General features: G+C 36.2%; 4 protein-coding genes across 4 annotated transcripts; 2 read left to right on the top strand and 2 right to left on the bottom strand.

Annotated features, from left to right (window-relative positions):
• The first annotated feature begins 275 nt into the window (after positions 1-275).
• LOC123192701 (ervatamin-B-like) lies at positions 276-1,855 on the top strand. Its single transcript, XM_044605346.1, has 3 exons — positions 276-630; positions 831-964; positions 1,053-1,855. The coding sequence occupies exons 1-3, from the start codon at positions 329-331 to the stop codon at positions 1,628-1,630; spliced, it is 1,014 nt and encodes a 337-aa protein (XP_044461281.1). The 5' UTR covers positions 276-328; the 3' UTR covers positions 1,631-1,855.
• A 2,959-nt stretch (positions 1,856-4,814) lies between these two features.
• LOC123192097 (senescence-specific cysteine protease SAG39-like) lies at positions 4,815-6,058 on the top strand. Its single transcript, XM_044604559.1, has 4 exons — positions 4,815-4,857; positions 4,951-5,124; positions 5,226-5,495; positions 6,012-6,058. The coding sequence occupies exons 1-4, from the start codon at positions 4,815-4,817 to the stop codon at positions 6,056-6,058; spliced, it is 534 nt and encodes a 177-aa protein (XP_044460494.1).
• A 1,081-nt stretch (positions 6,059-7,139) lies between these two features.
• Positions 7,140-8,934, bottom strand: LOC123192387 (50S ribosomal protein L34, chloroplastic). Its single transcript, XM_044604919.1, has 2 exons — positions 8,617-8,934; positions 7,140-7,538 (listed from the first exon to the last, which is right to left on the bottom strand). Exons 1-2 carry the CDS (start codon positions 8,822-8,824, stop codon positions 7,282-7,284), a joined length of 465 nt encoding a protein of 154 aa, XP_044460854.1. The 5' UTR covers positions 8,825-8,934; the 3' UTR covers positions 7,140-7,281.
• Positions 8,935-10,167: 1,233 nt separating this feature from the next.
• LOC123192761 (protein CHUP1, chloroplastic-like) lies at positions 10,168-13,751 on the bottom strand. The gene is made up of 6 exons (XM_044605408.1): positions 12,417-13,751; positions 12,068-12,199; positions 11,802-11,983; positions 11,618-11,729; positions 10,499-10,633; positions 10,168-10,409 (listed from the first exon to the last, which is right to left on the bottom strand). The coding sequence occupies exons 1-6, from the start codon at positions 13,569-13,571 to the stop codon at positions 10,281-10,283; spliced, it is 1,845 nt and encodes a 614-aa protein (XP_044461343.1). The 5' UTR covers positions 13,572-13,751; the 3' UTR covers positions 10,168-10,280.
• Between the last annotated feature and the right edge of the window lie 1,977 nt (positions 13,752-15,728).

Raw genomic sequence — 15,728 nt, 5'->3', positions numbered from 1 at the left:
CACCAAGAACCATGTCCATGTAGAAGTCGTGGAACAATTGACAAAAAAAGATACGGACTTGTTACTTTTCTTAAGATTGCATCATCCACATAAACTCTTGATATGTTTTTCAGCACCAACCACCCAAGAAAAAGTTCAACCTTTCACACTAGCATTCTTCCACGGCACTAAACGTACTTTTTGCGGTATTTTGTGGAACATGGGTCCCTTCGGAAATCCACCTCAGATTGAGTTGCTATTTAAGGGAACAAGCAATGGCTTTGTTCTTCACTGCTTACGATTCAGCAAACCTCACTGTTACATATCCTACACCGGTTGTGTTTTAACCATGGCTTTAACGCTAAACACAAATGTCATTGTTTTCTTGTTTATGATATTGGGCACTTGGGCTTCACTTGCAATGTCTCGCACATTGCATGAAGCTGCCATGGTCGAGAAACATGAGCAATGGATGGTTCAACATGGCCGCACTTACGAGGACCAGGCAGAGAAGGAAATGCGTTTCGAGATTTTCAAGCAAAATCTTGAATTCATTGAAAACTTCAACAAGGCGGGCAATCGGAGTTACAGCTTAAGCATCAATCAATTTTCAGACTTAACAGACGAGGAGTTCCTTGCCTCGCACACTGGGTACTGTTAATTAAAATATAGTTTAATTTTATTGGATCCGATTCTGGTTTGATCTGACCTTCTTATTTCATTGTATTAATCTGACTTTCTTATTTCATGGTATTAGTATTCTATTTTCGATTATATTATAATGTTATATACTATACAACATTTCTTTAATAATATTTATTGAGTTTATGATTCAATTCACAATTATTCAGGTACAAGCTAATCCATGCACAATCACGAATATCCACAACATCATTCAGCTACGAAAACCAAACTGAAGTTCCAAGTAGCCTGAACTGGAGAGAACAGGGAGCCGTAACTGATGTTAAAGACCAAGGCAGTTGTGGTAAGTAAACAAACGTCTCTAATTCAGCTACCTGTATTATGCCTTCAATTTCCTCATCTTTGGCTTTGCTAACTTGATATCTTTATAGGATGTTGCTGGGCATTTTCTGCGGTGGCAGCCATGGAAGGCATTACCAAGATCAAAAAGGGTACATTGATCTCACTTTCAGAGCAGCAATTGCTGGATTGCTCCACAAATGGCAATTACGGCTGCAATGGTGGACTGATGAACAACGCTTTTGAGTATATTATAGACAACCAAGGTCTCACCTCCGAATCGAATTACGAATACCAGGAAATGCAAGGAAATTGCCAAACACAAATGGAACTAGTTGCTCAAATTCAGAGTTATCAGAAGGTACCAAGGAATAATGAGGAAGCATTACTACAAGCTGTAGCCAAGCAGCCTGTCTCAATTGCCATCGATGCTTCCGGCATCAAATCTTACAGTGGTGGCATATTTGATGGAGATTGCGGGACAAACTTAAACCATGCGGTTACCATTATTGGATACGGATCAGAAACTGATGGAACCGAATTCTGGTTAATTAAGAATTCGTGGGGCGAGACCTGGGGCGAGGATGGTTATATCAAGATGAAGAGAAATGCTGATGCGGCGGAAGGTCTCTGTGGCCTTGCAATGGACGCTTCCTATCCAATTGCATAAGTTTCTACAAGGAGGACAGCCAAGCTTCTTTACTTGGCCAATAATTCCTATCCTTGTTATGTTTTCGCACTGTTGCATCAATATGTGTTTTTTCCTTTTTAAGTAATTGCATCAATATGTTGCTGATGCATATTTTGTTATTGAATGTCTTGTTGAAATGATCTCTGGTACTAAATTTACATAATTTTCTAAGTTCAAACTTAATTAACAAACATCTTCGCAGGAGCCAGAATCTGAGAGAAAATGTGATTAATTGTGCCACTTCATATTGTTTATTGAAGACATTCTATCCCTAACAGTACTTGAGATTCAAAGCCAGTTGGCCTAACTCAAGTCGTGGATGCACTGACTCATAAGTCAATTGGCATGACTAAAGTCTGATAATGTTAGACCTCTTAATTATATCTTAAGTGGCATGGTAAATCCACTTTCTCTGACTCAAAATAATCAATGTAAGGTCCATTTAAGGCAGATTTTAAGTTAGGATTGTCAATTGGACAGTCAAAGCCAAAACCCCAATATTCTGAACAAATATTATTCGAATTGAACAGATTTCAAACTTAAACTGAACTTAGACTGAAATCATGTCCAAAACTTTATTCAGATTTATATTTAATCTGGAACGAACACAAAATCAATTTATTTAAAATAATATAAGATAATATTACACATCAAATCTAGAATAGTGTTATTTTGTCAAGCAAAGAGCTCATTTGCTCCCACTTCCCCAAACTGCTGGCCGACCATCTCAGCCACCCTTGCCCTTCTCAATCTCTTGCTTTCCTTTCTAAGGTAACATTTTCCATCCGAAATGGGTCCTCAGCCTCCCGTTATTATAGAGTACCCTTTTGGGATTTTCGGTGAACGGTATCTTACCATGGCTACCCCAACTTTCAGATGACCTGCAATGACCAAAAAATGTATTCAACATTTCGTATGAAGACGTCTAAAGCCCGAACTTAAGAAATTTGGGACCGCAATTGCCGGCCTGATTGAGAAGAAAATTGCAAGTCCCAACTCTTGGCAAAGACCTTATTGGGGTCTCTTTGGCCGTAACTTAAAGAATAAAATATCAAAAGCACAACTGACGCAGCAAAATAATTAATTATGCGCTGGTAATATTAATTATGCCTACAAATTACACCAAAAGATACGACGGCCTTGTCTTTTTTAGAATATAGGGTGCGAATGGTTTCGTTTGGTTTGTCAAAATTTGAAAATTTTTTGGAATCAAATTAAAATAATAGTTTGAAAAACACCCAAACCAAATTAAACCCTTTTAAGTTTCAATCCAAATTAAAAAATTATAGTTTAATATAGTTTTAATTATAATTTAAATTTATTAAAATAATTTATTTTTAAAAATATATCATTTGATAAAATTAATTAAATTATAATTTTATAAAACATAATATAAACATTTAAATAAATATGATATATATATATATATATGTGAATGCCTACTTTTTGTTTCGTGAAACATGCCTGGAAAATAATTCCTCCCCCCATATATATGTCAGACTGAGTTGCTATTTAAGAGACAACAAATGTCTTTGTTTTCCACTACAAATTAAAAGTGGCTTCTACAATCAAAAAAATTATCATTATTCCCTTGGTAATGATATTGGGTACTTGGGCTTCGAATACAACGTCCAACACGTTAACGAAGTTTCCATTAAGGAGAGACACAAGCAGTCCAGGGCAGAACTGGTCCTTTTAAGGTTAGCCCCAAGCCTACTCTTAATTCTAAAAAGACCAAACAACTATTTGCTACTTAGGTTTTATACTCATCTTAAGAGTATATTAATGACAAATAAAAAATTTAAATATTTATTTATAAATTAATTTTTGTTATAATTTTTTATTAGAGACGATGGTAAAATTATCATTTTATCCCTAAACCATAAAATCCTAAAATATATATTATTTTCTCCGTTATAATTTGAAAACTAACAATTTTTTTCATAATTAAGTTTTCAAAAATTCACTTTCCAACCTGGGATTTTGAATTTTTGGCAAAACCTCTTCCTCTCTGACAACCAACATTGTCCAACCATCTCTCTTCCTTCTTCCGGACCAACCATCTTCCATCCAACACGTTGAGAGTAATGAATCTCGGCCAACATCTCCCCATCTTTTGCATGAATCGTCTCCGCTTCGTTAGTGTGATTCATCTCTCTAGTGTCGTACAAACATCTGTCATCATCATGCAAACGTCTCTCATAGTTGTTCGATATCATCATGTCGTCATTGTGGTTGAGATCGACGAATGTGATAAATGGATGGTCATCCAAGCCTTAGAAGAAAGATGGGTAATTGTCTTTCCTTCTTTTTCAGCCATCAACAAAAGATGGGTGAGGAAATCCAACTCCAAGGGAGCGTTTGATTTGGGTAATGTTTGATTACTAAAATAGAAAGATTACCTTGAAGATAGATTACTTAGAAGATTACTGGGTATAAATGATTACTATGTTTGATAAAATTTGATAGGTATAAATAATTATTATGTTTGGTTAAAGGTAATAAAAGATTACTAGTAAATTATTTTACTTAAATGCCCTTGAATATAATTATTTTTAAATATTTTTTATATTATTTGTCATATTAATTAAAAATAAATTTATTTTTACCTCAAAAAATTAATAAATAATAATTTTTCTTTAATAAACTAAAGATTACCCCAGTAATCTTTAAATACCTAAGGTGAAGGTGGTAATTAGATTACCACCTATATTACCTGTCACGTCAGCATTGGTAATAGAAGATTACTGTAATCTTTTATTACTGACAAACCAAACAAGGGAATAAAAGATAGATTACCAAAGTAATCTTAAAATCCTTTAACCAAACGTACCCCAATTGTCAGAGAAAAAATCCTATAAATTCCAAGCCCTACCAGAGAAGTGGTGACTTTTCAAAGTTGAAATCTAAGAGAAAAATGAAATAAAATTATATATTTTTTAATATTATTATTAAATAACAGTTTTATCATTATTTCTAACAACTTAAACATCAATCAATTTGCAGATTTAACTCATGAAGAGTTCCTTGCATCGCACACAGGATATAAGCCAAAGCTCATAAAACCAAATCCATTCGTCTCAACGCCTCTGCCAGCAATGGTAGCTGTGAAAGGGGCGTTGACATTGGCAGCGTTTCTAAAGAAGATAGCAGGGACTGGAGAATGCTAGGCTCTGTCACTCCGGTTAAAGACCAAGGAAAATGCGGTGAGTGAACCAATATGTCTGTACCAATATGCTGTGAATGCTAATTCTACCAATGTAATTTGACTTGGTTTTGCTTCCTTGATTTCTTTACAGGATGTTGCTGGGCATTTGCTGTCGTGGCAGCCATGGAAGGCATCATCCATATCAAAACCGGTAAACTAATTTCGCTGCAAGAGCAACAACTAGTAGACTGTTCCAAAAATGGCAATGGCGGATGCAATGGTGGTTGGATGTGTATCGCCTATCAATATATTATGAATAACCAAGGTCTCACCACCGAGTCCAATTACCAATACTAGGGTTCAAACGGAGCTTGTGACAAAGAGAAGGCACATCAGCAAGCCGCAAAATCGGGAATTATATAACAGTACCAACTCAACTAGAGGCCGCATTAAAAGATGCTGTGAACAATCAGCCAGTTTCAATTGCAATCGATGGTAGTGCACAGACCTTCAAGTTATACAAAGGTGGTATTTATGATGGACGTTGTGGGACAAATTTAGACCATTCTGTTGCCATCGTTGGATACGGGACAGATGGTGAGGGGACCAAAAAAAGGACAATTAAAAATTCATGGGGCGAAAATTGGGGTGAGAATGGTCATATGAGGATTAAGAGAGATGTTGCTGCAGCTGAAGGTCTGTGCAGGCTTGCAATAGAAGCATACTATACCCCAATTTATTGCTTCTTCTCCACCAATAATGCCTACTCCTTCAACGGGTTCTAAAAAAATAGGGTTTCGCATAATAAGTTTTTTATATTCAACAACCCCTGTTAAAAAATAATCACAAAAATCCAAACATTTATCTATCCAGCTGTGAGATAACTCCACTGATCCAATTGTTGAATCAATTGATATCCATAATAATTTCTAACAGAAAGAAAATAAGGAAAAGAAGTGTTTAGTAAACCATTATTTTTTTCGTTCAGGTATTGTATTTCACTAAAGGAAAATGATTCATTATCAAAAATCCTTATAATTTTTCGAAATGTAATGACTAGACGAGCTGTGGATAATAATATATCCAGTTGCATAACTTTACATATAATTCCCGGAGTTCTGCATGACAACTTTTTATGTTTCTTCTTTTTAATTTTTTCTGAATAAGGCAGAATAGTTGATTAATTATATCACTTTATATTGTTTATTGTAGTCTTTATATCCCAGACAGTGCTTGAGATTCAAGGCCAGTTGGCCTAATTCAACTCCTGGATACACCAACTCATAAGCGTTGCTAAAGTCTGAAGTGGCATCCACTTTCTATGATTCATTTCAAAGTTAGATTTTGAGTTAGGGTTGTCAATTGTATAAAATTAAAACTTGAATATTCAGATTGAGAGAAGTGATTTGGACTCAAAAAACTTCAGGCTTAATTTGAATTTAAGTAAAAATCATACCCAAAACTTCATTCAGGATTATGTTCAAACAAAAAGGGTCTCAAATCAATTTATTTGAAATGATCATACGGGTACAAGACAACATTACACACTAAATCTAGAATGATGTTATTTTATAGTTCATTTGATTAAAACTTAAATCCAATTCAATTAAAATCTCTTAACCCTAAATTCATAATCTTCCATTCCAAATGGACCCTCATCCTCCCAGGTTCTTCACCTTCAAACCATTTCTTCGTCAATGGATTTTTGTCTACGTCATTATCTTCATCACCTTAGCCCAGCAGGATGTCTCTGTCAACTCAAAATTTGAGGCCTCTGAATGGAAAACTTTTGGTGGTAACCTTACTATAATGTCTACGTCATTATCTTCATCACCTTCAAACCATTTCTTCGTCAATGGATTTCTGAATAATGCAGGATAGTCTGCACAAGATACCTATCTATATAAATGAATATGAACTCTAATAGCCTTTCACTATATATTACATTATACAGTTCAATGCAAAAAAAAAAAAAAAAAAAAGGTTTTTAAGTTTGAAGAACTAGCTACTATCTCAACTTGGTCTAGTGAAAGTTTCTGATAACCAGCAGAGACCGTAGTCCCTATCAGAAAAAGAAAAATGCCCTAATGAAAAATTATATGCTAAAGGCATCCGAACAACTTCCAGTTAGTTGTGCACTGGTCATCATCATATATTACACTCACCTATTGTGGATGAACAGCACAGGGGAAGATAAAATTTCATAAAGCTCATTTCCTACTTGTTAGCCAGGACATTGGTAAAGGTACCGCCATTTCTAAACATGTTAAACAATGTTATTCCATTTATACCAAGAAGTTTATATGGGTTGGAGACAGCAACATAAAATTACAAACAACATGGCCAAAAGGAGATGATCATAGCAAATTGAAATTAATTAACTAAAACTTCACTGAATTTAACGAAAGAACCATCTGATAAGTTCAGATTAATCCTTCTGTGAACAACATTGAATATTACAGAAACCTATTGGAAAGAGCACTTAGGGACGCTTTCCACTATTGTGGTTGGACTTTGGGCAAAGTACCCACCGTCCCTTGGCTCGTCGACGCTTCAACAATGCTCTTCCACTCGTGGTTCTCATTCTTCTGCGGAAGCCATGAGTTCGAGCCAGGGATTTTCGAGACCTATTCCTCTTAGTTTGACAAAGAGCAGCCGACCCAGCCCTCACCACTAGTCCATGGCCTTTCTCCTTTCTTACTGTGATGTAAGAAGTGAAATCTAACCCCAAAGATAAACCTGCAAACAATCTATACAGTTAAGAGGAGGCTCCCAAAGCTTAAAATTAATTGTTTTTCATGTCAACAATTCTCTCATATTCAAGCTTACTGGATAAACTACAGCAAGGGCCAATAATTATTGCAGTACAAACTCTGGTGAATTATTTTGTTAGACCTCTCACGGTTTATATTAAAAGGAATAAGACACATGAGAGAGGAAAAAATGGGCAGCAAGCAAAGCAAGACAAAACAGTTATAGAAGAGCTACATGGAAGCACAAGGGAAAGAGAGAAGGCTGTGTGATTTGTGAGGAATTTATTTAGAGAGCTGGCAAGTGTGTACAAGGTAGAGGAAGAAAAATATATTTTGGGTAGCTTTATGCCAGGTAGGCTGCCTGTGCCTTCAATGGCCAGAAATACTGTTCTGTAATTGGGTTTTGGCTAGTTACAGGGGTTTGATCGTAGCAGAAGGCTGTAGACATTGTTTCCCTGCTCAGTGTATAAAAAAAATCAGACTTTCTTCTTCATTGATTGTGTGTGTGTGTGTGTGTTTGACTTTAAATCTGGGTATTGTGTTTTGCTGTGGATTTGTGTGAAAATTGCAGGTGGGACTTCTGGGATCCTATCAGATTTACCTTTTTGAACAACAAGAAGCTTCAACTCTAGCAAAAGTTATATATATTTCCGCCGATATTAAATGTTGCATTACCAAAGAAACAAAAACACTTGTGTTTATTTGCCCAAAAAAAACAGGAAATAAACTAAAACATGAAAACCTTAAGGGCTTATGCAAGATTTCTCTACTTTTATAAACTAATAAACCAACATGGAAACAATTTGTTTTCTATTTCTATTTTATTGCTCCATTGTAGCCAGAACACCTAAATCACAGTTAAAGAGCATCTTTCTTTCCAGTATCAAAATCGAAAAATACATAAATTCTAGCGTCCTAAGGCTAAAACACTAATCAATAATTACCAGTACAAAATTTCAAAGATAAAAGAGTCAAGAAACAACAAAGAAAAAAAAATTAAGAACACAAAATTGACATAAACCCGAAAATTTTCTCTTAAAAAAAAAAGTAAGGAAATAGGGTACCTGAAAAAGCAGAAGGAAGAGAGAGAGAAGAAGAAGAGAGAAAGGAGCAGTGTAGGAGGGGAGAGCGAGAAGTGGGGTTCCTGGCAGTTACATTAACGGAGACAGAGCTTCTTCTGGTGAGGAGACTGAGAGAAGCAGAAGGAGCTGATGAGGTTTTGGTAGTGAGCCATGGGCATGGTGGCGATGCTATGGCCGAAATTGAAGCCATTGTTAACCCAATAAACCTCTGTGGACTGTCTTTGGTGGTTGGCTTAGTTTTGTTATCCTCGACGAAACAAGGGTTATGTCTCTTTAAAGTCGCCTTATCGTCGATCCCATTAGAAGAAGAGGCTCTAGATAGAAATAATGAGACCGTAGGCAGTGCCCATCTTCTCTTTCGGATCCAGCCCTGCTCAGCCTTTTTTGATGGTAACTTGTATCAAATGGGCCAAGTCTGGTGTTCAATTAATTTTATTGATAAATGGATTCATGGGCCTAAACTGTAAAACGGGATCTTCCTTATGATCAAGAAAGCAATTCATTGTTAAACCAATATTTGAGTGGACCTACACCATTTTTGCTTCAGCCCACTTGCTTCTTCCTTTGACACTTTGACAATTTGATTCAATTTTCTCACCGAGCAGTACGTGTCCAGTTTTGAATACCTAATTTAATATTCAAACAACTAGTTAGAGATTCATTTCAAAATTCATTTTCATAAAAAAGAGAAGCCATTACAGAGGCCTACCATTTCATTCAAGAATCAAGGTGTCATTTAGTTCTAAACATGGCAACAAATACCACACTACTTTGCATGCATTTCAAAGTGTAAAGAACCGGTGAACTATGAAGTTTGAACTGTGCCCCAATGTTATTGTTTATTCAAATTGCCTTCAACCTTGTAATTAGGAGTCTTTAAGTCGCCAGCTATCTTTGAAGTCTCTTAACCTGTACATGTAGCTCTAATACTGAGATAAATGGTTTGGGTGGTGCTCATAATTAAGTTTGAAATGGTTGTTGTAACAAATGGGGAGGCAGAAGAATTTGGAGAAGGGCATTAATTCGCAGAAAATTAAGAAGTTGGGTTCAGTTCGTCTGGAAAATCAGATTTATGACCCCAAGCATCAATCATCTAAGCTATTGGCTATGTTCTGTTCTGAACATGCAGCAATTGATTCTAGAAAGAAAGCTTCGAATTACCAAACATATAACAGTTGAATGAGTCCCAAATATATTGGTAATAAAACAATAAAATTATTGGGTTTGATTAATCATCTATGTAATTACTTAGGTAAGATTCTGTTAGTGAGGAATATTGGCCTTGGAACATCGAGCCATCCGGCCGGTGAACTTCAATGCCAATTGCCAAAGCTGAACAAAATACCATTAAAACTGATAGGTTACAATAGAAATATAGGTTATGGTATCACAAGGAGGCTGGAATAATGAACTGTTAGTAAGTTCAACACAAAATGTAGCAGCCAGGCAACCTACTGCTTACTGGTTCATATTTTGAAACAGCTTCCTGTGCTAGAAGGGGCTGAATTTTGTTGCATACTGGGAGACACATCAGAAGTGAAAATATATATATTACTTTAAATTTGCAAGGTGGGAACTTGCAATGTATTCGTTGCATTTTTACAAGAAAAAACTGGTGACACTTCTGAAGCTGAGTTTGCCACAGATTAGCAAGTTGTTGACCTGCACACAAATTTCTGGTTAGGCCGGTTTTGGTGTTGTATGTGGCATGATCTGGCTTTATCTCTCAGCTCTTGAAATGCCCTCATTGTTTCCACAACAAATCCTCCAGCAAACTGCCAAAAATCAATGTATGGACATCTCATCAGTAAATGGTGAAATTATCACAATTTTGATTTGATTTGAATGCTAAGCAAGTCTTTACCTGATGTACACGGAAAGCAAATCTAACGCCTTGCACAATCAGTTCCTCTTCTTCAGGGCTACCACCAACAAATTCAACCTCAGCCGAAACTCTCTTCATATACTTCATTGCTAATTTGACAGATGCCAGTTTAATCTGCAATTTATGCACACCATTGTTGAACAATTATAAGCCAAAGGTAGCAATAAAGTATCACATCATGGTCCAAAAGCATGAAGAAAACTGTAAGAGTTAGTGGTAACAGGTTTTAAACAGGAAGGTTGATACTTTACAAATGAAGATCTTTCTTGATTTGAACTCTTTGAGTTATCAATTTTTATCTACATGAATGATCCCTCATCTCTAAAGTATTTTTTTCATTTGACTAGCTCAAGCAAAAACTTAGATGTTGCGACAATTTTGATCCATTATTTTACAATACAGGATGCCATATGACAATTACAGCATAAACCCAGATTGAGTTATATGATCAATCACAACAATATGAAAACAGATCAATATTGCTGTGATATTCAACTAATATAAGTCCAGTCAAACGAGGAATATAAATACATATAATGTTGGTGATGGGATTATAATATATTATAGACACAAAGTGGATGATTATTCACTAAGTTCTTCATTTCTCTAAGCAATTTTTAAAAGAATCAACAAGGTCCGAAGATCTTTCCTGTCTTTATTAAGCGAAAAATAGACATACAAACATGGATGAATTTCGAAGTAAGAGGATCTCAAATAAACAATCCTAAAGTAAAAAGAAGAAAGCAGACAAGCAAATAAATTTAGAAATCTGGGTTTTCGCATGTACCCATGCAGGCATGGGCAGAGAAAATGAGTCATAATTTAACCTTCCCTTTGTCATCTTGCAAAGAGTACTTCTCTTACTTTTACAATAATAATAATACAAAGAAGACAACGTCAAAACAATTTCTCCCCAACACTTGTGAACTCTAATATATTCATTAAAAGGGGTCACCTTCAAAAAGCAGCTAAATGATAATATTGTACTGTATCTTAGCCTGAGCAGAAAATGAGTGAACCAAATATCACCCATCTGTTACTAAGGAAATTCATTATTCTAACTTAATGGTGAGCTGACCATCATTAATAGAAATCTACCTGGCTTACGATTCCAGTTTCCAGCATCCAATCCATGGGAATTTGAAATTCCTTGTATCTTTTCGCAGCAGATTCTCTCATTCGCGAGAGATTGTAAACACCATGTTCTAACCTGTTGCAGAAAACTTAGCAACTGATGTTCATTAAATCAAATGTGATAGATTAAAAGAAAAAAAAAACATACTTTTCAAGCAGAGCCTGCATTTTCTTGAGGGCAGGATCGCAGGGCTGGTGGGGATCATCCTGAAAGGAAGAAGCCTCGGATTTGAGCTTCTTGAGATCACAATACCCAAATGCTGCCTCCCGCAATGCATCAGCCTTCTGCTCTGGCCACTCAAAGTGTTTAAGCACAGCTCGTTCATCCACCTACAAAATATCAAATTCAACATTAAATCCCACAATCTATTAAAACTAAATTGAAAATCTTGAAAGGAAGTTTAAAAAATATACCAAGGAAGAGAGCTCGTCGTCCAGCCATTTGACAAATGGAACAACATCTTCAATATCTGTAAACGCAACATTTTCTACTTCTTTGATCAGAAACCTGATGAAATCTCCTTGTGTCTCTACATCTGTTTTTATCTGGAATTTACAAAATAAATTGTAAGATTGCCATAAAAGCCCATTAATTAGGCTTGATCTAAGGTCTCGATTTTCACCATCGACTTGGAATCCCAACAGTCTTATCTTCAGAAGAAAGCAATAAAATACAAAAATGGAAGAGTATTGAGTGTAGGGGAGCAATCGTCACACCAGTGGCAAATCAGTAAAAAATTAAAAAAAGGGAAACTGGGCTTACCGCTTGTAAATGCGCTGATCGGTTCTCAATCTCGCCAATCATGTCACGAGCATTGGCCGCCGCCGGTAATACTTCTGCTACACCGGCCCCGGAATCCCGCCGCGAATCTCGTCGCATTAGCGAATGGTAAAACTCCACCACCTCCGGAACCCTCCTCACCTTCGCTGAATCCGCTCTTAGTCCCTTCGGCGGCGGAGGAGGCGGCGGAGGCGCCAACTTTGGCGTTGGAGATACCTGTTTGGGAAGAGGTGGTGGCGGCCGCCGCAGCGGCGTTGGAATTTGCTTTTCCGATGGAAGTTTATTATGTGACGAGACTGATGCAGCTGAAGATGGTTTTGGCGGTGGATTTGGAACACGAGGAGCGCGGGATCTGATACTGGAATGAGTTGACTCGAAGGAGTAAACCAGTTCTTCAGAGTTACATTGCGAGTGAGAATATCTAGGTTTATCGCTTTCTGAGTTTTCTCGTCTGGAGTCTTGTCTTTCAAGCGTGTGATGATGATTATTATCAGAACTTGAACAAACAGAGCTTTCTCCACATTTAACTCCTTTTTTCAAATTCTTGATGAGGTTTGACTTCACTGTGACTTCCATAAGCCCCTGAAATCTCTGAGAAGAAGAAAGCTCGTCACTTTCTATCGATGATGACTCCGTTTTTCTATGATCCGACATCGTTTTCTTCAGCTCTTCAATTTCGTCTTCCATTGTTTTTATTTTCCTTTCACTTTCTTTCTTACCTTCTTCCAACATTTGCTTCAACATCTCATTTTCAGACTGCAAAGACTCCATCATTTTCAAAGAGCGTTCAAGCTCAGCGTTTTTAGAATTGATCTCATTTTCAAGAACTGGAACAATGGCTACCGTTTCTTTCAACAGCTTCAGACCAACAAGTTCAGTCTTTAACTGTGATACTCTCTCTCGGAGCTGTCCGACGCGGCGGAGAAGCTCAGCAACGTCAGGTGGGCGTGGCCGGACTTGAGCAGAGGAGCGAGGAAAGTAGACACCGAATGAGCGTGAAAAGACCAGCTTTTGAGAAGAACCCTTGGCTGAACTAGGTGAAGGTGAGGGTGGCTTCGCTGGAGGAAGCTCTTGTTTTGGGTTTGTTGCAGGTGACTTCTGCAAACCCATTGCCATTTTTATTTTACCGGCTACCATTGACAAGTTTAGTCGAGTTTAGTTGAGGTGTACCTAGAACAAAGATATCTGAGTGTCCCTGGAAACAGACCGGGTCTGAAACTCGACAGTTTGTCTGCAGGGTTCAAATTTCTATCAAGAAAGACTATTATACGAGAGAGGGAACTCACTCTAAACTAAAGAGACGACACACTTTCCAAGGAACAGTCTTCTTCTTTCGAATCCGGTTTGAAGCTTCTATGTTTTTAATCCAAATTTTGACCCGAATCAGCCTTACGTTGTCCTTAAATTGGTCCACCCGGACACCTCGACATATGTCAAAACAGTTTTCAAAGGGTAACGTGAGTGAAAATGATAGGAATTCCTAATACAAGAGAGAAAGGGTTAAATTTTAGGGAAATTACAATAAATAGCCAAAAGTAAGGGGGTCTAAGAAAATTGCGTAAAATATTCAAGCTAAAGCAAGCATGCCCAACATTTATAAAATAACGAAACTATCCCTATATATAAACACAGCAAATTTTCTCACTTCCCACGGTAACTTTAGACATTTTCACTGTACAAAAACAATGGAAAATTCAAAATTTTCCACTGTCCCACGCCCATCCTACGGTCTTCTTGCTTTCCAATAGTCGAAAATGACTAAGAAGATTAGTATATCTTTCGTAATCTTATTTGAATCAAGTTATTGTTCATATTATTGAGATTTGAGTGAGATTTTGCGGTTTGAAACTTTAGGGTTTCAATTTTGAATAATGTTTGAAATGTTTTGATTATTGGTTGTTTTTGTTGAATTGGTTGAAGGGTTTTGTGTTATAACCTATGTAGATTTGATTTGTGTTGAAATTGGAGGTCGAAACAACGATTTTTGGTCAAAAAATGCTTCCAAACGATCGGTAGTCCGACCGTGGGAACAGTGTTTCCCACGGTCAAACGAATTCTCCCACGGTTAGTAGGGATTGACCGTGGGTTAGGGGGGTTAATTAGCGTTTTCAAAATATTAGGGAGCTGGCTGAGAGTCTTTAGTCCACGGTGGGCTTTTCTAAAATTTCCCACATGACAGTGGGCTGTTGCGTGTATACCGTGGGTTGGGGGGGGGGGAATTTGCTTTTTTAAAATTGCAGGGGCGCTAAGGATTAGAAAATTACTGAGGGGCCAAGGGATAAATATTGGACCTATTGTAATTCGAAATTAAAATTCGAATTCTAAATATTAAAATACCCTAGAATAGCAACAATCAAAAAATTCGTCAAAAATCTGAAAAATACGAGTCGATATATCTTAAAACAGGAAAACCGGAAAAAAACAGAATTCAAATTCAAATTCTACACGTTGAAATACCCTAAAATGTTAACAACGAAAAAATCATTCGAAAATTTGAAAATACGAATCGATATATCCTAAAACGGTTTAACATTTTTCACGAATAGTCGAAATACTCTAACTCAATATTTATTTTTCACGAATAGTCTTTTTCGAATCGAATTTACTGAGTGAGGGGGTTTATATATAAGAGGGAAAGGGTAATTTTGGTATTTTAAAAAAAGTTATGGGCATTTTTGCTTAGGAATAGTGAATTTGGATTTTTTGCTTAAAAATAATGAATTTGGACATTTTTGCTTAATAGGGGGGTATTTTGGCTATTTTTTATAATTTCCCTAAATTTTATCCGACAATATTTTAAAATTAAAATTTTCATATAAATAAAAAATAATTTAATTTAAATAAAAGTTTTTCTATTAAAAAAGGTCAAAGAATTTATTTTCATCTATATTAATTTTTATCTTTTAATTTTAAAAATCTCAAATATATACTAAAAATGATTAATTCTATTAATTTTAAGAGTAAAATCATCATTTTATCTGTAATATTAAAAATAAACTAAAATTTAATCTCTTTTTTTCCTCTTAAACCCTAAAAATCAAAAGTTTTTCTCTTATGTCAAATTTTAAAAAATGATATTCTCTCCTCCAAGGGTTTAGTTTTCAATCTTCAGTTTCCTGACGCATCATCATGCTCTAACGAGCGGTCTCTCTTCCCTCATCTAGAACTCAGATTGACAAAGTTTTTATCTAGGAAGACAAAGAACTTTTCAAACAAGATCTTCACTGGTCAAAGTTTCAGATAAAAGAGAGACTATCGAAGCATAGTGATAGGTCAGAACTCTTTGTCTCCAAC

This window comes from Mangifera indica, chromosome 12 (genome assembly GCF_011075055.1).
Source record: "Mangifera indica cultivar Alphonso chromosome 12, CATAS_Mindica_2.1, whole genome shotgun sequence".
Classification (NCBI taxonomy): domain Eukaryota; kingdom Viridiplantae; phylum Streptophyta; class Magnoliopsida; order Sapindales; family Anacardiaceae; genus Mangifera; species Mangifera indica.
Note: the sequence above shows the minus strand (reverse complement) of the source record. Positions and strands in the feature narration are given on the sequence as shown.

Excerpts from the sequence above, each read along its gene's own strand:
- LOC123192097 (XM_044604559.1), top strand. The coding sequence starts at position 4,815 with ATGCTAGGCTCTGTCACTCCGGTTAAAGACCAAGGAAAATGCG. Across the intron at positions 4,858-4,950 it reads TAAAGACCAAGGAAAATGCG|GATGTTGCTGGGCATTTGCT; the intron begins GTGAGTGAACCA and ends ATTTCTTTACAG. Across the intron at positions 5,125-5,225 it reads ATATATTATGAATAACCAAG|TACCAACTCAACTAGAGGCC; the intron begins GTCTCACCACCG and ends ATTATATAACAG.
- LOC123192701 (XM_044605346.1), top strand. The coding sequence starts at position 329 with ATGGCTTTAACGCTAAACACAAATGTCATTGTTTTCTTGTTTATGATA. Across the intron at positions 631-830 it reads TTCCTTGCCTCGCACACTGG|GTACAAGCTAATCCATGCAC; the intron begins GTACTGTTAATT and ends ACAATTATTCAG. Across the intron at positions 965-1,052 it reads TAAAGACCAAGGCAGTTGTG|GATGTTGCTGGGCATTTTCT; the intron begins GTAAGTAAACAA and ends ATATCTTTATAG.
- LOC123192387 (XM_044604919.1), bottom strand. The coding sequence starts at position 8,824 with ATGGCTTCAATTTCGGCCATAGCATCGCCACCATGCCCATGGCTCACT. Across the intron at positions 7,539-8,616 it reads TCTTCCTTCTGCTTTTTCAG|GTTTATCTTTGGGGTTAGAT; the intron begins GTACCCTATTTC and ends GATTGTTTGCAG.
- LOC123192761 (XM_044605408.1), bottom strand. The coding sequence starts at position 13,571 with ATGGTAGCCGGTAAAATAAAAATGGCAATGGGTTTGCAGAAGTCACCT. Across the intron at positions 10,634-11,617 it reads AAACTGGAATCGTAAGCCAG|ATTAAACTGGCATCTGTCAA; the intron begins GTAGATTTCTAT and ends CATAAATTGCAG. Across the intron at positions 10,410-10,498 it reads TTGCTTTCCGTGTACATCAG|TTTGCTGGAGGATTTGTTGT; the intron begins GTAAAGACTTGC and ends GATTTTTGGCAG.